Source organism: Python bivittatus, unplaced genomic scaffold, assembly GCF_059951505.1.
Source record: "Python bivittatus isolate LINGU-HERP-01145 unplaced genomic scaffold, Pbiv_v1 ctg000020_np1212, whole genome shotgun sequence".
NCBI lineage: Eukaryota > Metazoa > Chordata > Lepidosauria > Squamata > Pythonidae > Python > Python bivittatus.
Genome location: NW_028277030.1, coordinates 54,817,342 through 54,838,842, shown reverse-complemented (window position 1 = coordinate 54,838,842; position 21,501 = coordinate 54,817,342). Strand labels below are relative to the sequence as shown.

General features: G+C 38.1%; 1 protein-coding gene across 1 annotated transcript in view; it reads left to right on the top strand.

Moving 5' to 3' along the window:
• The window catches only part of SIM1 (SIM bHLH transcription factor 1), a 73,958-nt gene that overhangs the window by 31,288 nt on the left and 21,169 nt on the right, over positions 1 to 21,501 (top strand). Inside the window, exons 6-10 of the mRNA XM_007421587.3 lie at positions 110 to 218; positions 316 to 401; positions 2,544 to 2,743; positions 3,025 to 3,131; positions 7,526 to 7,673. Coding sequence (XP_007421649.1) covers positions 110 to 218; positions 316 to 401; positions 2,544 to 2,743; positions 3,025 to 3,131; positions 7,526 to 7,673 — 650 coding nt within the window. The remainder of the gene's footprint in view (positions 1 to 109; positions 219 to 315; positions 402 to 2,543; positions 2,744 to 3,024; positions 3,132 to 7,525; positions 7,674 to 21,501) is intronic.

Sequence of the window (21,501 nt, the reverse complement as noted above, 5' to 3'; positions counted from 1 at the left end):
CCTCTTCCCTGCGTCTCGGACCCGGGGTGGCTAAACTCCTCCGAACCGGACGCCCTGTCTCAAGACGCAGCAGCGCTCTTCTTCCCCCGCTCCGCTTCCTTTCTTTCAGGTAGAGCTGACCGGCAACAGCATTTACGAATACATCCACCCGGCCGATCACGATGAGATGACCGCCGTCCTCACCGCTCATCAGCCCTACCATTCCCACTTCGTTCAGGGTAACGTTCTTGGGGAAGGCAAGCGGGCGGGAAGGGAGCCGGCGGCGGGGCGAGCAGCCTCATCCCTGACATGCGCGTTGTGTCCCTTGTCTCTTAGAGTACGAGATTGAGCGCTCCTTTTTCCTGAGGATGAAATGCGTCTTGGCCAAGAGGAACGCGGGCCTCACCTGTGGAGGCTACAAGGTAGGTAGTGGCGCGAGCGCCAGCTCGTGGCCAGCTGGGAACTGCTGAGGCCCGGCTGGCTGAAGGTGGGGGGAAAAAAAAGGCGCCTTCAAAACTTCAAGTATTCCCAGCTTGCCAAACTTGGCGCCCTCCGCTCACGTTGAAACTGAAAATCCCTGTCATTGGAGTTTGACAGCTCTGAGAGCTGCAACTCCAACGTATCTGGAAAGCGGTCTGCTTTACATGGCTTCAAGTTGTTGGTCGGGGTAGTGGCTGCACTCTTCTCTTGCAGATAGGGGTCTCTTTCTTCCAAGACTTAATGCCAATTAAGATAGAGATGCCGCCCACATTTATTTAGGAGGAAGCCCCGTACTGTGAAATTTATAGCTGAGTAAACATGCATAGGATTAGTTTGTAAAGCAGCAATCCTCTGCATACTTGGGAGTAAGCCCCCTGAAATCCACTTAAGCCCCTGTGATTTCACTCAGCTTAAATTCCAGGAAATCTATGCATCCCTCGCCTACAGAAAACAAGTTTGCCTTCTTTATTACAATTATGGAGGAAGTCCCAATATAGTGAATGGGTGTAGTCTTGCACACTAAGAATCACTGGATGTGCATTCCAATTTCAAGGATTCTTATTTGGAAGTGAGATCCTACAGAATTCAAGATCAGATATTCTCAAGGCTGAAAATTATGCTGTTGGTGAAAATTTTTAAGTGCATACTTAAAATTAGGATTTTGCTTAAGGGTACAACCTGATATGCATTATGTAGTCAGTAATTTCACACTACTTGGTGAGATTCGTTTCTGAGTAGAAGCATAGAGGGTTGAGCTTCAAAAGGACTACTGAAGAGGGTTTTTTTTACAGCCTCATTGATTTCAGGACATTCATATCTGAAAGTAAGCCTATGAAATACTTCCAGATAAAAAGATAGGGCTTCAAGGGGCCTTAGTGTATTTATCTGTTGAATGAAAATAATTGAATTGTCTCCAAAGGAACAGAGGAAGTCTGCTCTACAGTATTTCTTAGGATCGGCTATGTGCCAATCTTGTTTGGGGAATTTTTATTTGTGGAGCCAGGATCTCTCCTCCTGTCCCATGTTGTCCTTCCAGCCGTCAATGTAGCCTGCCTCAAAACCCATGCAGTCCACAGGGCTGTTGCAAAGCTGTAATCCTCTTGAATTCCTGCATATAAACATGCCTTTCTCCACCGATAGGAAAGATCCCTCTAGGCAGTTTACATTCACTGTAGCTTAAGTGCTCCTAAGACTATTCTCACATTAGCAATTTATAGTATCTTATAGGCCATTCCTTCATTAGAGATTAATAGCAATTTATAGCATCCTCCAAGCATCACCGTGCCAATATAACAGTAATGAAAGGAGGTTTTATATCATCAGAACAATGGCTGGGTGATGTTAGAAGAATTATCAATTGCTAGTGAGGAAATACCCTATAAAAACATTAGCACCATCCAGCCAATGAATTTCCATAGATGACAGTCTTACACACTGTGGTTCACAAGAAGGGAAACTGTTTAAGGCTGCAGTTCTACATACGAATCCCATGGAACATTTGGATTTACTTCAAAGTCAGTGTACATAGGGTTGTGCAGTGAATTATCACTAGAGATAATTGTTTTTTTTCCATGCTTGAAGATAAAATAATACTTGTGGAGGGTGCATTATTACAATTGCTGGAACATAGATGCATACTACTTGATTGTTACTATGTTAATTAAGACTGCCAGTGAATATAATTTAATGTCATTCAAGGGGCACCAAGAATTAAGGTGATCCTTTGGAAATATAAATAAATATTTGAAGGGAGGACCAGTGAAAAGGTACAAAATAGACTATAGGGTGCTTTCATTGAGAAGCATCAAACTGTGGGGAGGAGGTGACATCCCTGTTCCTTTTGGAATTCCCCCATTTAGACATGTATGTCATGCCAGTGTGCCCATCATGTGAAAAACATGGTTAACCATTCCCCTGTGATGTGCTGATAGCACCATTTTCTGCATATTTGGGGACTTGCTATTATGTAGATGGGTTTAGATCACAGTCCTGGTGAATAATCCTACTGAGAGGTTCAGCTTTGGCATGTGAGCCCTTTGTCCCATTGACTTGACTCTTTGTCTCTTGCCTCTTTGCCCTGACAGGTGATTCACTGCAGTGGCTACTTAAAGATCCGCCAGTACAGCTTGGACATGTCCCCCTTTGATGGCTGCTACCAAAATGTTGGACTGGTGGCGGTGGGCCACTCCCTGCCCCCCAGTGCTGTGACGGAGATTAAGCTGCACAGCAATATGTTTATGTTTCGGGCCAGCCTGGATATGAAGCTCATCTTCCTTGATTCACGGTAAATCATCACTTAGGCTTCCTTTTGACCAGCAGTAGCACAACCAAGATAAGATAGCTGGTTACCCTTTTCTTTTCCTAATCTGTCTGGGCTTCCATCTCACTCTAATTCATCATAGGGTTGGTTTGCTTTGATTTTGATCTAGTCTGCTGGTAAACCAAACCTATTGAGGTTTATTAACAAACCATGATTAAAAACCTGGCTTGGCATGATGTGTGAAGTCAATCTCATTCTCTCTCTCTCTCTCTTTCCTTCTTTCTCTCTTTCCTTCTTTCTGGCAGGGTAGCTGAGCTGACTGGTTATGAACCTCAGGACTTGATTGAGAAGACACTGTACCACCATGTCCATGGCTGTGATACTTTCCATTTGCGCTGCGCTCACCACCTGCGTAAGGAGCCTCTTCCCTTTGAGCCTTTGAAGCCCTCAGCTGAGCCCTGTTTACTCAGAAGTAAGTCACACTGAGTTCAGAGGGACTTACTCCCAAAGTAAAGTGGGCTGGCTGGCTGGGACTTTTCCAAGCAGAAGAGCAATTGAACTCACCTTTGCTAGTAAGACAGTCTTAGCTCATAGTTGAAAGGAGGGGGTTAACAAAATCAAGATATATTTTTCAAGAGCTTGATGAAAAAAGGAAAGGGAGGGAAAAAGAAAGGGATACATTGCAAAAGGCAGATGACTAATCCTTTTTATGATCCAATAGCCCCTATGGTTTGGGGGAGTCAGAAAGTCAAGATGGTTGTCACGATCACATAAGTGAAGCCCTGTCCCTCTTGATGTTGCATGCAAGAGGTGGGGCTTTAAGACCATCAACTTTTTAAACTGTCTTTTTCAGTAGGTACTGCTGTTTCCAATATAGGTTATAAAAGAGAATAACCTCTTGTTGTTCTTCCACACTTCGAGAAAATGACAACAGAAGCTGATGATGCAATCTTGTAGGAGAAGAACATCAGCTCTTAAGGGTATTTTGTAGAAGAAGTGAGGGATCATGAGTTCTTAGTCTAGGGGAGCACTGTTTGATCTACTAAGAATGGTGTTGCTATGATCACAATCACTAAACAAGCAATTCTATGACTAAGAAACATTACCTTTTCTGCACAGTATTTCCTTAGTACTGTTACTAGCAGTAGATGCTAGGACTTTCCCCTGCTTCCATTGTTATCTTTACCATAGTCTGCAGTGAACATTGGAATAGTGGCTTGTACTGACTTCATAGCGTCATCCAATCAATGTTGAAGTAATATAAAGCCTATCCTCATATCTATTATTTTGACACAAATGGATGGCTCTAGAAGATGCTGTAAGTCACCAGTAGGGAAATAACAACCACAAAAATGACAAAAGCATCAGTCTAATTTTTACTTGGGAGTTAACCTCAGTGAATTCAATGAGACTCACTTCTAGTCATATATACATTATATGTACAGAATATATGTACAACTGTGGGATAGTGATCTTACAAACAGTTTGTTCTTCTGACAACTACAGAAAGCTACTGAGGAGTCATCCTCATATCCCCTAAATGTGGCATAGCAGTGTTTTGGTAACCATTTTCAGATGCCATGTCTTGGTGACATTGCCTTTGTCTCATCTGCACCTCACAGTTGAGGCATCTTAAAGTCATATTTAGCTGTTCCAGTTCTGAAGTAGTGTTTTCCATCTTTTGGCAACATTTTTTTTTTTTTGCCATGAACATGATCTAGCATACTTTATTAACATGTGCTAGATTGTTGAGGACTTGGTCAGGGGCTGGGATCTGCTTAGCTCTGAATGGCTACTTTAGGTTGCTGCAGGTACACCCCCCCCCCCTCTGATCACTGGACACTATCCTCCTTGGTAATTTTGGTTTACATTGTAAGATAGACCAGACACCTGGCTTCTCCAGAGACCGATGTAATCTCTAACGGCTATATTCCAAAACTTTGTCAGGTCTTAGGTAGGCTCCTTTTATATATATAAGGGTAGCACTTTTTTGAAAGTGTGCTATACTTTAAATGACAATAACCTGAGAGTGCTAATTCTGTGGTGCATCATTCAAATTGGCAACAAAGGGGGGTTGCATGACCATATTTTTTAAACTGTTTTTATGACTGGTGGTGGTGGATCAGTGGCATCATTTTTGCTTACTCAGTTGGCAAGTCAATGATGGAGCTTGCTTGTTATTGGCTGCTCCTTCCCCTTCATCCTCTGCCCCTCCTCGGTATCTACTACCTGTCAGCAAGATTATTTTTGGATATGGGTTTAGTGCTTTTTCAAAAGAATGCTGGACTATGTTCCAAAATAGTCCAATTGACAGGTGTATAGATGAGGAGCACCTCTGCACCTGTAACCTGTTAGTTGGGCAACTTGCTATGTGACTTAACTCACCATTCAAAGCACCCACTACTCATTCAACTTTTCCCCACCATATGTTAAAGAAAGCAATTTTTGGTTCTTTTTCCCATTGGTAGGTGATGCTTGGTGGGCAGGAAAATCTGCAATTCCAATTCATCTCTGAAGAGTGCCAATTTGGGAAAGCTTATGTAGTTTGGAGGGATGTTTTTCCTCACAAGCTTCACTCTGCAATATTTTAGAAAACATCTCTGACAGATTACTACCTCAGGAATACTCAGTGTGACTTTTAGATAAGAAAGAAAGAAAGGGCAGATTGTATTTCCAAGAGAAGTTCTTAATATGTTTCTCAAAAGAACTTGAGACCTATCAGGGAAATTGAATAATCAACTCCACTTCTTAGAAAGGTTTATTTTTAGCAAGCAATAAAATATGTGTTCCCCTGCCCCTGATTTTGTTCTGTTCTGTGATGTGTTAAGAATAGTTCATGAGATTGATTTGAAAGTAGCCTGTATGGAATCACATCTCATTTCTAAATGGGCATTTATATCAACAGTGAGATCCTTTGTTGGTCCAGAACTATTCAAATCAAGGGAGGTTTGGGACTTTGATTATTTTTAGCTTTCTACAACTCACTCTGATAACTAAAACCTTTTTGATAGCTACATATACATGGAATAATACCACTGATTTCACTTTAACCTCCTGGTAAATGAGCCCAGGATAGTTTTTCAAGCAAACCTAGAATATACTTTTCCAAAAAAGTTGCTTCACTGCTTTCCATAGTTTGCTGGTCCCCTTCTTGAGTTCTGTGTCTTCTGTCTTCTGCCATAAGCAGAAAACCAGCAGGTAAAACCTCTTCTAACATTTCAACTCTAAATGTGGGGAAAGTGATCATATGTAAGACTAAGACACCATCTAGAATTAACAAGAAGGTTTAAAGTTTGAAACCATTTCTAATTCATCCAAGTTTTTTTGCTTTATGCATATATTGTACCTTTAATTGTTGAAGTCCTATGTATGTGCACCTCAATCGTCTTTTAAATATACAAGATTCAAAGTGACTTGTGAATACTCTAATTCTAGTCCTTTCAAATAACATACAAGATCATTTTCATTCGAATACTTCATTTTATAACTAAATTTGAGGCCAGGATTGATTGTACATATTCATATTATACATGTAAGACCCTGTATTGCAGTTTATACTGGTCATTTACTGAAGAGAATGCATCACCTGCTTATAGAAATTATTGGGTTGATGTTCCATGCTGAAGAAAGTCAAGTACTGTATGGCAACATTTATTACTGTACACTCTAGAAAATCTGAATTCACTATATTGATTAACAAAAAATAGATATTTGCAAAAAAAAAGTTCTTTGAAGTATTTAAATTAACTGTCACTTAATTTTGTGACAGTTAATTTAAAACTGTCATTTTAAAACATAATTTTGAAACATTTTGAAACATAATTTTATAAATGGTTAATAATCTAGCTGGAAAACAGTCAGGTGCTGCAATCTTATAGCCAATTATATATAACTAAATTCCACCAGACCTGCTGGAAATTATTTCTGAGTAGACACATAGACTTCTACGATAGGTAGTCTTCTACATACTAGCTTTTTGAATTTGGAGCCTTCCAGATGTATTGGATTGCAACTCCCAGTGAATTGATAAGCACCAAGTTGAGGAAGGGTGAGTACTGCTATAAATATGAGATTGAGTCCCACTGAATCCACTGTGGCTTACTTCTGAGCAGGTATGTGTAGGATCACATTGTTAATAATAATTGATGTGCTTTTGGTTCCCATGCTCTTCGTGGATTGAATTAACTTCCTAGAATCCCTAAAATAGTAATTGTAAAGGGCATGGCTGTATATGAAATAGATAACAGGTTGTTGTAATGAGCTGGAGAAGTATCTCTTTTGGAAAAAAATATTAGTTTAAGTGCTATATAAAATACATTGATGGTCTTTCCATAATGGGTTCCTGTGACAGTATAATTAAGTAGTTGGGGAGAAGCATCAGAATAATATTGAGATGATAACACTGCATGTTTTCTTCATGAAACCTGTTATTGACTGGTTGGGTAGAAGCTTGTGAAGGGATTGGTACAAACAAAAGTTGTTTTGAACTGGAGATCTCCAAGCTGTCTTGAATATTAGTAAAATTTCAGTGAAGCATTGATAAAGTAGACCCTTTACAATATACTGTAGTGGGTCAGGACTAGGACTGTGTAGATTCAGATACAAGCTTACTTTCAGTCCTGGAAGCTCACTGGGTAACTTGGTCAATTTGTAGAAAGGAATACAATATATGTTCCTCAAGCTCCTGGAGGAAAAACAAGATATAAATCATCATAATTATGATTTATATACCGATATTCTGCCTTGAGAGAACAGACTCTGCAACATCCCTTCCTTAATTAAATCTGCTACTATTTTCTTTTTCAGTGCTAGTGAAAGGGCAAGTCACCACTAAATATTACCGTTTCCTGGCCAAACAAGGTGGCTGGGTCTGGGTGCAGAGCTACGCCACCATCGTTCACAACAGCCGGTCTTCCCGGCCCCATTGCATCGTCAGCGTCAACTATGTGCTCACGTAAGTGCCTATCCTGGAAGCTCCGTGATACTTCTCAAAAGAGGGCACTTGATAGCTAGTAGAAGCACGGAGGCACTGGGCATCCAGTTTTGAGAATGCATTAAGTTCATGTGGGGCAGTTGCTTCAGAGCTGGAGTGTGTAAAAATGAACTTCTTTTCTTTTGCCTGTCATGGGAACACTTTAAGTGGGGCCATAAAAGGGGCCAATATTTCAATCTTCCCCTCCCACCAAAATCCATTTTGGCTAAAGTCTTTAGTTCATGGGTACCATCCTTTCTACGAGTTTGGTCAGGATATCTGGAGTTCTTTCATCTGCCTGAAAGCTTCCCTTTCCTGTCTTCTTCTGTTCCCCTAGAGGGAAATGAGCAAGATTTAGGGCTTTGTCACCCCTCATGTTTGCTCACTTTCTGCCTTCTTATAGCTGAAGGGGCACCCTGCATTAAATAAAATCTAATGCAGCGTAAAAGAAAGGTTTCAACGTACGGAGTTATTTATACTTAACAAACAGGACATCTGTTTTTCTTTTTCTCTGAAAAAGGGGGTCAGAACCTGGGAGTTTGAAGTTCTTAATTTTATCCAGAGTATCTATCAAAGCTTTGTGATTTCTTTCTTGTTCAAAGGGATGGAGCTTTATATGGAGAGAGAAAAGGGGTAGGGAAAGGGTTGGGGTGACTGGAAGGGGTTCAGTTAGCAAAATAATAACATATAAGAGAAAAATACAAGCGGGGGAGGAAAGAGCAGTGAAAATGTTGATTTTTGCCCCATACTCTTTATCCTATCATTATTAATACTTAGGCAGTGCTAGAAGTGAATGTCTGCATAGTTGTACTTACAGAAGGACTATGCAATTATATGCAATTCTCTCTCTCTCTCATTCTCTCTCTCAAAAATCTCTGTTATATAGCTATCATTGCTCTTTTGTTCCCTGGATCCAAGAGCAATGAACACACCAGATTCCCCTTTTCTTTCTAACTCATGACTTCTGTTTTGAAAGCATGTTGGTGAGTGTACAGAGACAGAGAGCCAGACAATATAGTAGGAGTCAACAACATATGATCCATGTCACCATGGTAGCTATGATACCACTAGAAGATACCCACTGTCACCTCAAATTAAAAATCCACCTGACTATATATTGAAAAAACAGAAGTAGCTTATACCTCACAAGATAACTAAATTTCATAGTTCTCCATGTTCTTGCATAAGATTTCAAGAGAAATTGGACATTTTGTACTCTTTTAATTAAATGTATTTCTTTTTAAATTTTTCTTTTTAATGGTTTGATGCCTGGACATTGTGAAAAATTGTACAGTGATGCTCATTGTCTGAAAAAGATGCTGATTGTGCTATAACATGCCACTAAAACTCACCTAGCTGACCTTGGTTTATCCCCAAAAGATATAGGTTCATAACAGATTAGTATTTAGATGGGAAACCACCAGGAAACCTTAGGACTTTAGGCTAATCTGGAAAGATAAACATTTATTCTAGAAGGCAGCAGTGACTATTGCTGCTAAGAAAGCTATATGGTTTTCTCCATGAAATCATCAAAAATCAAGCCCAACTCAAGGAAATCTTTGTCTTTATAGGTGCTTACAAAAGTATAATTTTCTGTCTCTAGATCTATTATGTAGATCAGCACTGTAACATGAATATTGTGCACCAGATCTGCTGTCATCTTAGGGCTAAGATAGAATTGGTACAGAAAGTCCTCATATGGTTCAGCTTATTTGCATATGGGTGTATTCTGCTAGTGCAGCCTGGAAGGTGAGCATAGAGGTCTAGGTTGGTGTTGCAGCCAAATTGCTTTCATTTATAGTATCAATCAACTTTTTGTTCACTGATGTGTTTGTGCTCTATTTATCTGAATCAGGATTGTAATTACTGATAATCATACGGTCACAATCCCTCCTGCCCTTCCCCCAAGGTTGTGCTAGACCTTTAGTTACTTAGTTATTTATTTACTTACTGTGACTTATATACTGCTCCACTCTAGAGACTGAGTGGCTTACAGCAACCAATAAAAGTAGGGTTAAAAACAGAGAAACCCATCAAACAAGAACTGAGAGCCTCCAACCCAACATGCTTACTCTTTGCATGATCTTCCCTCTCATTCCCAAATGCCTTCTGAAAAAGTCACATTTTTGTGGATGATCAAAAGCTGTATAAGAAAGGCAGTCCAAATATCTGGGGGAAAGCTATTCCAGGGGTGGGGGATTTACTGAGAAGGCTTGACAGCACCATGGCATCTGTCTGTGCAAGATTCTCAGCAACTGGTGGGGGAGGAAATGTACCTGAAACTGGGTGGAATCAGAGAGTAAAGTTTGTAGATTTCCTTAACTCTCCCATCTTTTCTCATTTAACCAGATTATTAGTGCGGAGATTAGATAAATATGCTCTAATGTTTTGTGCAAACCTTCCCCTGCCCTCTCCCCAGGTTAATTTAGTAACTAGCTTAATGGTTCTGTCAGAGACAGCTGTAACATCTGCTAATCTTCCAATTGTCTGTCTTGATTGATCTTTCATGTGTATTGGAGTAAAGAAAAACAGACAGCTACCCAATATCAGCAAAACTCTGCTGCACCTTTGCCTGTTTGTATCTTGTGATATCATCAGCTTCTGTTACTTTCATAGCTTGGGTACTTTTAAGTGAAAATAGGAGAAATGAGAACTACAGTGGTCTCAAGCACAGTCAGCTATCACAGAAGATGAATCTCTTAGGGCAGAGATGGACAGTGCAAGGCCCCAGGATCTCCTCCAATGCTTTAGTTGTGATTCCCCAGAGGTCTCTCAAAGTTGTTATCAACTTATCATTTTTAACATTATAGAAGGGGAAAAGGATTAAATGCATGAGTAGAGAACATCATAGGAACTTGGTTATAAGGTACTGGGAGTCAGAATGCTAATCCTAATCCTAACCCTAACCCTAACCCTTTAATATTAGTCCAATTTAATTAGAAACCAAATTTAGGTTTCTTGGCCTGGCCTTACATCGTTCCTATGGAGTGTGCCCTTGGCATGTCATTGTAAGGCCTGTGCATTCTTTATCCTATAAAACTGTGCATCCCAGTCGAAATTTTTTGTATTCATAGATGCAACCTGTCACATTTGGAAATTTGTACCATTAGTTGCATAAGAATGACTTTTGGTAAGTGGTAGCACCAGAACAAAATGGGGTTGATTGAATATGGGAATAGCAAAAGATTGAGTATAGTAGATTTCAGATGGGAAGGCCCTGTTCCTTTTACAGCACAGAGTTCTCCACGCCTAGAAATCTAGTCTTCTTTAGTCCTATACAGCTTGGTTTAACAATCAAGAATAGGAACGAAATATTTCTACTTAAAACCAGTGGATTTCCTCTTACCATTCCCATTTTTCTCTTATTGATTGCTGCACACCAATTCATTATAGTATATCTGAATACTAGAGATTCTTAGAGTCATTATTACTCACAATTGATCAGTTCAGGTTAAATATCTTTAGCCTTGAAAATAACTGAGAAAGTTTAACTACCTGTTAGATGGAAAATACTATGGGAGTGATTCAAACAAGTGTTTAGAGCAGGGTGCTGTTCATGAAATTTCAGATTGTTCATTGACCCCCAAACATAATATTTATTTATTTATGCAATTTCTATATGAAAATATGAAAAATATGAAATTAATTTAATAAATACTACTTTAATAGTACTGTGAATAATAATAATAATAACAACAACAACAACAATAACAATAACAACAACAACAACAACAACATCACCTCCTTGGGTAGTCCCATCAACCCTTGGGGGTCAATATTGACCATTTAGAGAACCCTGGTTTAGAGTAACCCTGGTACAGAATGCAGATTTTGGGCAGTATGACTTGTACATCTAATGGCTAAAACAGCTAACTTAGGGTTGCTTTGGCCAATAAAATAGTTTTGGGTATGGATTCTTTGTTGGAATTGTAAAGAATTTGCTCTCTTTTGAAGAGAATATATGTATATCACGGGGTGCAAATATATAAGTGACTTATTTGGTTATCCTGTAATCCCTCATGTGCATTACTGTGTCTGAACTTGTGGATGTGATGTCCTGTTGCCAAATGTTAAGTTGTATTTATCATTGAATTACAGCATTTATTTGTATTTCTAGTCATTGGGGAAGAAAAAAGCCCTCTGTTTAACCTGTTGCAGTTGTGATGTGTTAGATTCAGTCTGCATCTTTCCCACATTAGTATAGTCATTGCTGGATATTAGACTGGCAAAGAATGACAGGAACTGTGGTCAAGAACCTTTGGGAACTTCCTTTCCAGGAGGGTGCAAGGTCTTTGCAGATGGAGAATCCATTTTTAAAAAAATATTTATCAGCAGCTGAAAGCCCCAGAGGGCAAGGCATATAGAATTTGGGGTTTGTTTGTTTGTTTGTTTGTTTATTTGTTTATTTATTTATTTATTTTTCAGATATGTGTATTTAGATTTATTAAAGCTGACCCACTCAGTACAGGTTCTGGGTACTGTACAGTTAAAAATGATAAAATATGTTTAAAAAACTAGGGAAAAAAAGAATAACATTGACCATTACACCAATGAGCAGGACACCAGTCTATCCCAGAACCAAATTTTTAAAGATTGTTTTAAAAATTGTAGAGTCATGTTAGTCTGAACCTCTGGGGATGTTATTTCGAAGGACGGGCAGCACGACAGTTTGGTGTATTTGGTGAGTTATACCTCTTGGAGGATCAAAGCATTTATTTTCTTTGATTTCCTCCTGAGAATCAACAGAAAATCTCAGTATTCTTTTTCAGTTTGCCATCAGTTTGGAATGGCATGATTCTGTGGGACCCTTGAATGCTGAAAGAGGGATTTGGCAGACATATATCGCTGACGAGCCAGAGTTTGTCCAATTCAGGTTGAACTTGCATTGATCCTGCCTCTCTTTTATTTCATTTTTGGGCATTGTGTAACTATTTGTGAGTCCAATATAATTGCCCTTTCCTCAGTCAGATCTCCCAACCAAGTCCTGACATTTGGATTGGCCAATTTGGAATATTATTATAATGAGTTCCTTCCACCATTGTCACTCTCCAAATCTTCTCAATTGCTAACACAGGTAAACAATTCAGTTAAGGTGTTCTGTTGATATGAAATTGCTTTGTTTCTGTAGAGTCTCAAAATTAACAAAACATTCTCTGACATGGGCTGCATGCTGGCTTGGACTGGGGATTTTTTCGGGAGAGACACATCCAGGAAATTATTTATATAACACAAAAAAGTACATCACAATATATTTCATATCTATTGAGAAATATATCCCACTTTTTCCCCAGTAGAATATATTCCCAATAAATGTATATAGAATTACAGTCTTAATCATCCAGTTGAAATCACTGACACAACTATTATTGTTTGGAATGGATTGTGTTTTCCCCTTTGTTATAAAGCATATACAGTCTTTCATGTTACTCACTGGTCTTTGAGGAATAATTCTGTCTAACCTGTGTGATTATGTATGTACGTATGTATGTATGTATGTATCTTCATTGATACCTGCAGCCATTAATAGATTGAGTAATTTCAGATTGCAAAGACATTGAATAATAATGCTGGTTAGTTAATGTTGCCCAGCTAATTACATTTTTTTGCTGATTATCCTGGAATTATTTAGCATTAGGATCATTAAAATGAAAAGAAACAGTGGAGAGTTGTTTAGGTTTTTTGCAATGAAACTGTGGGAATGGGCATTAGTGGTTATTGTAAGCAAACATATTCTACACTTAGAATACAGTTTGCAATTCTAGTCATCATATCTTGAAAGGGATGTGATAGAACTGCAAGAGGTGCCAAAAGGTATAACTAGAATTATCAAGAGGCTGGGACAACTCTGGAATGAGAAAATATTTCAATATGTATGTCTTTATAAAATCTAAAGTGTGAACATGACTGGTATGTGTCAGAGAAAGGGAATACTGTGCATATACGCATATGAGAGCCAAGAATATTAATTGATGTCCAGTAGATTGTAAGCCAAAGTGTACTGCCATGTTATGTATGAAACAGCTCAGGGGATGCCCACTGCCTCCCTCCCTGTGGTAAAAATAAACTACCACTGCAATTTGACAAGTCAAGTTGTTATTTCACCAGGACAGCAACTGTTTTGTTGGTTAGTTTGATCAGCCAGAAAGTTATTTGTATTTATCCAGATAAATTCAATAAAAGTGTGCTTTTATAAATATATTTTCCAATCCATGCAAGTTTAATAAATGAATAGAGTGTAACCTCATACAATTAATTGACTAAGATTTCTTTGGAAGAGCTGCTGTTCTTACAGTACTATCTGGTTACTATTCTATTTGCTCTAAGCATTCTGATGAGACCTGTTTTGATTCTGAATACTTTATTTTGAAGTACTAAGGGCCTGTCCTGTCCCTTATTGGCTATTATCCACACATATGCCCATGGAGGCAGCTGTTAACTTACAGTCGAGGAAAACATATATATTTGTGAACATTGTTTGATGAAGTTCCAACATTTTCCCCAGTATAATCACACTCAATTGTTTCCTTACTCAAAAATACATCTGATGATTTCTTTTCCCCATAGCAGTTTCCTCATTTCTACCTGTATAGCTTTCATAACCCTTCATCTATATATGCCCTTTCCCAGTTCTGTATAACAGTATGAAAGAATGCTTAAAAACTGTTCATTAACCAAATAAATAAATACGTATACACATGCACGCGCATGCGTGCGTGCGCACACACACACTCACATTCAAGTATGCTAATAGGTTCAGTATTAATACGTATAAACACATGGAAATAAGTTCTTAATGGATTAAAGTCTTGCTCATAATACAATAGATGAAAGTCCCAATTGTTCTTTTCAAATTGCTGGTGCAAATATAGTTTATATGATCCACAGTACTTTTATTTCAAAGAAAAGAAAAGAAACATTTAATCAGAGTGACCAAGACCATCCTGTTTGGGTTATTGCTGAGGACAACTTTGAATTGCCTTGATATGCATCAAAATATGGACTATTAAATTAATATCTATTTACTTATATTCAGGCACGTTAACATTTTCAGTGTATTGTATGTTTTACCTGTTGAAGTCATATCTTCTTGAAATAAGATCTTTTTTTTTTAAGATCACTATGAAGCAGTGTTTACATCAGCCTTTCTAAACAAGCGCCTGTGGCCACAGATTCCACACTTTCACAGAATCGTTTTCAAAGCATGCATAGCCTTACTAGGAAGATTGGTCTGGAGGAACTTTCAGTGTGTTTTATGATTACTGTCCCAAAGATAAGGACCCTTTGATGATGTTAAGAAACTTAACTGATACTAAAGAATTATATTCTAGCATTATTGTCTGGTGGAGGGACAAATGCCACATCTTGAACTGTCTCCAGTGACAGCATTCAAGGATGTTACGTATATAATCTCTTTGATTGCATCCAACCACTTTATGTCCATCTGTTATTCTCCCATTCTCCTGCATCCCTTAGCCTTGCCAAGCATAATTATCCTTTCTAGTTTATTATTCACTTATGTTACATGCCCAAATTATGTAAATTTCTGCTTGTTGACCATCGCCTTTATTTGGCCTAAAACTGGTTAACTTGTTCTTCTTGTAGTTTGTGGTACTTTTAGTCACTGTCCCCAAGTCCATATTTCAAAGATGTCTGTCATCTTTCTTTTGTTCTTTCTCATGGGTCAGCTTCCACAGCTGTAAATTAAGATTAGAAGATTCATTACTTTAACTATTCTGAACTTTGTTCTTGGTGATATATATTTATCCTTCACAATCTTCACTAAGCTTGTCATTGCATTTCTCCCTAGGTGTTATCTTCTCTTTATTTCTCCAACACAATGGGCATCCTTATGTATTCTTGAACCCATATAAACAGAACTATTTAGCATATTTACTTTTTTACTGTTAACTGTATGGTCACTAAGCATGCTGTTTGACATAACCGTTCTCTTTTTAATATTCAGTGTTAATCCAGAGTTTTCACTTTCTATTTTTACTTCCATAATGATTAGTCTTCTTTACTTTCAGCTAACAAGGGAGTATCATCTCCAGATCGCATATTGTTACTGTTTCAACTTTCAATTTTCATCCCACCTGTCATCTCTTTCAATTCTACCATTTGTCCAATATACAGTATTGACTCTATAGGTTAAACAGATATTATGACAGTATGGATCCTTATCTTCTTTTTTTTTATTCTGAACCATTCTGTTTCTCCAAACTCAGCTTACATGTGAGCTTCTTTTTTATTGTAAATGTCCTAGAGAAGAAGAAGAAGATGTTCTGGCTCCCACTAGCCTTAATATATTCTATATTCTGGCATGATCCATAAAATCAAAGGGCTTGCTGTAGTAATTAGGCAAAGGTAAACCTTCTTAAATTCTCTTCATTCTCCACCTTATGATAGCTATTGGATTTTGTGTCCCTCTACCTTTTCTAAAGCCTACCTGTTCATTTGGTATTTCTCCATGTGTGGCTCTATTTTTCTTTGTAAGATGTTAAGCAAAACTTTGCTTCAGTGAGAAATTAATGGAGTCGTCAGATAATTGACATGTCTTCCTTCTTTTGCTACACTGATCTTTTCTGCTCTCTGTCATACAATTTTGTTCCATTTGTTGATCTTTATGTATTTATTAACAACATTATTATGTCATCCTAGTCTAATAACAGAAGAAACTCATAATAAAAGCTTATAGAGCTGTTAACATTTTAATTGCTTCTTCTGCAGCTTTAAACAGTTCAATGGGTATTTCATCTGTACCTAGTGCTTTTCTGTTTGACAGCTGGTTTATTGCTCCACATATCTTACTTTGTAGTAGAGTTAGTTCCTGAATATATTCTCTCACTACAAACATTTCTGTCATTCTATAATTACCTGCCCTGAATCACTGCTATGAGATGGCCAGCTTTATAGATAGTTTAAATATTTAAATATAATATTATATTATATTAAATATAAATAAATTATATTTATTAAGGGTTTCCCTACAGTCTTTCTTGAATCTTCTTTACCTCTTTGGGATATCTTCCATGATTATCCCTGGAATTTCTTTGAACTCCTTAAAATATTTCTTCTTTTTCTCAGTTGATATGCCTTCTTTGACACCGAAGGTCTGTGTTCAGCCTTCTCATGTTGTCCAAGATTTAATCCTCTGTCCTACAGGGCATCCTGATACAGTACTTGTGTTGAGAGCTACATTCATTTTTTTGACTTTGAACTTTTAGGAATATATTTTCTGCTTTGGCATCACTATGTCTGTTATCTCTTCCCATAGCTCCTTGGGTTCTTTTTTGTATAAGTTAAGTGTACTAAATTATTCCTTCCATTGACCTCCAGGTCCAAACCTTGTCACAACACCATACTCTGTTAAATATTTAATGTTTTATTATTACTATTCTATATTTATTATAGAATTCCTTCATGCTAATTCCTCTCTGGGGACACACCAAGTGTTGATTCCCCCCCCCCAGTAATATTTATTATTCCTTGCTCCATGATTAGGTAATAACAACAACAACTTCCGCCTATCCCAGTTCTTGAAAAGGACTTGATAGATGGATAAAAATGCCAAATCCAGCCTAAACATCTGGCTGACTGTGCAACCAACAATAATAATAATAACAACAACCTTGCTAAGCAGTTTAATGACATACTGTAAGGAGGTGAAATTGAAGATTGGTTAACATCTGGCAAAACCTACCTGATAACGAAAGGTCCAGCAAAAGGGGCAGCACCAGACAACTACAGGCCAATTACCTGCTTACCAACAACTTTCAGATTGCTAACTGGTATGGTAGCTGATGCAGTCCAACAGCATCTAGTTGAAAACAAGCTCTTTCCATCTGAGCAGAAAGGAAATTGCCCAAACAGCAGAGGGACAAAAGATCAGCTCCTAATTGTAAGAGAAGGAAGACCAACTTGAATGTGGCTTGGATTGATTACAAGAAGGCATTTGACTCCCCGCCAGATGTCTGGATAATCAACTGCCTAGAAATAACAAGAGTCAGTAGAAACATCAGAAGTTTTGCGCAAAGATCAATAGCACAATAAAAGACACAGTTGCTGGTCAATGGTGATAGACTGGGAGAGGTTAACACCAAGAGAGGAATCTTTCAAGAATACTCACTATCACCACTACTGTTTGTCATTGCATTGATTCTTCTGTCAACAATACTGAACAAGTCAGGCCATGGCTATCAAACATCAAAAACATCTGCCAGGCTATCCCACCTCCTTTACATGTATGATCTGAAACTGTATGGAAAAGCACCATCTGAAATGGAATTGCTGCTCAACATTGTCCAGATATACAGCCAAGATATTGCAATGGAGTTTGGTCTGGACAAATGTGCCACCCTTACCATCAACAGAGGAAAAATAGTGAAAACTGAAGGAATAAAGATGCCCTATGGAAATAACATCAAGAGTCTGGATGAAGAAAATCACTACAAATACCTGGGCATCCTTCAGGCTGACAACATCAAGCACACTGAAGTCAAGAAGAAAGTTACTAGTGAATCCATCAGAAGAGTGAAGAAGATCTTAAAGTCCAAGCTCAGTGGAGGAAATACCATCAAGGCAATTAACATCTGGGCAATTCCAGTCATTATATATAAAGCTGGAATAGTGGACTGGATTGAAGCTGAACTAAAAGCCCTGGATAGGAAGACCAGAAAAATAATGACAATGAATCATGCCCTTCATCCACATAGCGATGTTGTCAGACTCTATTTATCAAGAAGCATAGATGGGTGTGGAATGTTGCAAGTACACCAGACAGTTGAATAAGAAAAAAGGGCATTGGAAGAATATGTGAAGGACAGTGAAGAAGATACAATAAAGCTAGTACACCATGAAGGCTTATTGAATACCAAAGAGACCAAACTGGCCTATAAGAAAGACCAAATGAAGAATAGAAAGAGACATGGCAAGGCAAAGTATTACATGGCCAGTACACACACACACACACACACACACACACACACACAGAACTAGCAGGCAAAGCAGGTAACAACAAGACAAGACCTGGCAATGGCTAAGAACAGGAAAGTTGAAGAAAGAGACAGATGGGCTAATTCTGGCTGCACAAGACCAAAATTTAGGAACAAATGCATGTAAACCCAGAATTGAGAAGACAGCAACAGATAGCAAATGCTGCCTCTGCAAAGAAGCTGAAGAAACACCTCGTTAGCTGCTGCAAGAAGATTGTACAGATGGACTACAAACAACAGCATGACAAAGTAGCAACAATGGTGCATTGGGATATCTGTAAGAAATACCACTTGCTGCAAGCAAGAACTGGTGGGACCACAACATAGAAAAAGTAATAGAAAATGAAGAAGTTAAAGTACTCTGAGACTTTAGAGTTCAGACAGACAAGCATCAGCCACACAATCCCCTAGACTTAACAATTGTTGATAAGAAAGACAAAATGTCTGGATAGTGGACATTATGATATCTCGTGACAGCAGAATAGAAGAACTGGAGAAAATCACAACATATAAAGACCTGCAAATAGAAGTAGAATGACTGTGGCAAAAGAAAGCAAAAATAGTACCAAGAGTAATAGGCACTTTGGATGCAATCCCAAAACATCTGAAGCACCACTTAAACACCATCAGCACTAACAAAATCACCATCAGTCAATTGCAAAAGGCAGCTTTACTTGGAACAGCTTATATCCTACGACAATACTTTTAATACCATCAAACCATCAAACAACATCATCTGCCTATCAATAGATGGACAAAAATGCCAAATCCAGTCTAAATATCTGTGCGACCAACCATAAATTAAATGTCCAACTCCTAGTGGCTCTGGGTGGTTTACAATTGTTAAAAAATTAAAAGTCAAAGAACAATATAAAAACACAAAATAGTAAGAATGGTGTGACATGTACACATATTCAAAAACTGGGCCTTTCATTTATTTCTGTATTTGAATAAAGCCATTGAGCTGTAAACTATTTAATCAACCATTATCATATCAATAGCTTAAGCACATTGGAACTGAATGACTCCAATGAAATGTCATGTACCGTATGTCAGTGTCAGTCTGTGAATCTGATGGGCTGTAGTGAAATATCTCCCTATCAGATAATAATAACAAACCTCAGAAATGATTACCACCCAAAAGAAGTTTAACCATATTTCACATGTGTAAGAGGAAATGGAACAATATTTAGGTTAAATAGAAAAAGATTTTGAATTCATATCAAGTATCATCAACTTATTTTGAACATATAGAAACAAATGGGTTTAGGGTTATGATGCTTATTACTCTTAAGCGCCAGTGAACATTTGAGGCTGAGAGATGTGAAAGTCCTGCAACTAAGCTGGTTCTATGAGGAAAGCCACACTTTTCTCATGACTTATTCTTGCCACTGGCTGAGCTATTCATCCATGTCTTCCACTGTTAGGACTATAAGAGCTGCCTGCATCAGATCTTCAGGCTTTCTAGCACAGTACTTAGCATCAACTGCCAGCAACTTCAAGGATTCAAGCAGAAATCTTTTCCAGCCCTATTTGAAGATGCTGATCCAGGTGCTTTGGCATACAAAGCAAAGCACATGCTCTGCCACTGAGCGATGTGGAAAGAGCAACATTTTTATTTATTTATTTTTTTGGATAAAGACTTTAAAGATAAAACTGTAGTCCAGCATTATCACTTCCAAAGCAGGTACACTTGTTCCAAAATATTTTAAATTTGTTCTTCTTTCCTGACCTTCTTTCAATTTGAGAAGAGCTGTACTTCTAGTGCTTCATTGCTTAATCTACTTTTTACTAGGGAAGGTATTTGAACATCATGGCATCCAGGCTTCAGTGCTACTGTATATACTTACTGGGGAGAAAGCCTTATTGAACACAATGAAATTAGAATAATGGTTATATTTTTCAAATCTATGCTGCAGTGGTTCAGGGTCCAAACATGATGCTAACCCTGTACTGATTCCAACATCAGTCTAAGCACAGGACAGTGCACTTACAGTTATGAATATTATAGATGAATTTAATAGAAAACTGAATAGAAGCTCATTCAAAAATGACCAGTTAGCAGATGAGCAGATGTTGGAAACATGGAGGGTATTCAGGGTAGATAGGTATTTTCCTCTGATCACTTGGCAAGAGATAGTGACCTTCACTAAGGTGGAAATGAAGCCCAGGCCCAGGCAATCCAATGAAAACCCCTCCTAAAAGAACAATATGGCCACTGCAATGCATTATTTTTAAATTTAAATGTCCCGTCTTAAGTCCCCTCTAGATTAGGTGGTAAAACAAAAAGATCTGGGTCTGACTACTTCATTACACTTGCAGATTTAATCCAGCTGAGGTGAGCAGATTTATCTTGGTTGTTGTATGTAAGAAATAGTAAGAATTATATTTCCAAAAAGATTACTGAGGTAGATTTCTATATTGTTTCTTAGCTGCAATTTCCAAATGAGTTCACAATTTATTTTTTCATAAGGGAGAAATGCTTCATATAGGATTCCTTCTCAGTTCATTTTTTATCTAGGACAATGCTAGAAATCCTTCTAGTAGCTTTAACCATCAAGCGTGAGAGAACTAACCTGGACTCCTGTGTCAAGTACTTCTGGAAATTTCACAGAGAATGACTAGGCCAAGATTGTCTGAAATACTTTCTGTAGTAGAGTGAGAAATTGAACTTGGATCTTCTGACACTCAATCCAACATCGCTGGTATTAATGGTTTCAATTTTTTCAATATCTAAAAAAGATTGCATTGAAGATTGAGGTGAAAATGTCTAGTCTGAGAAACAGTCGGGGGTCCCTATTAACTTTGCATATAATGGG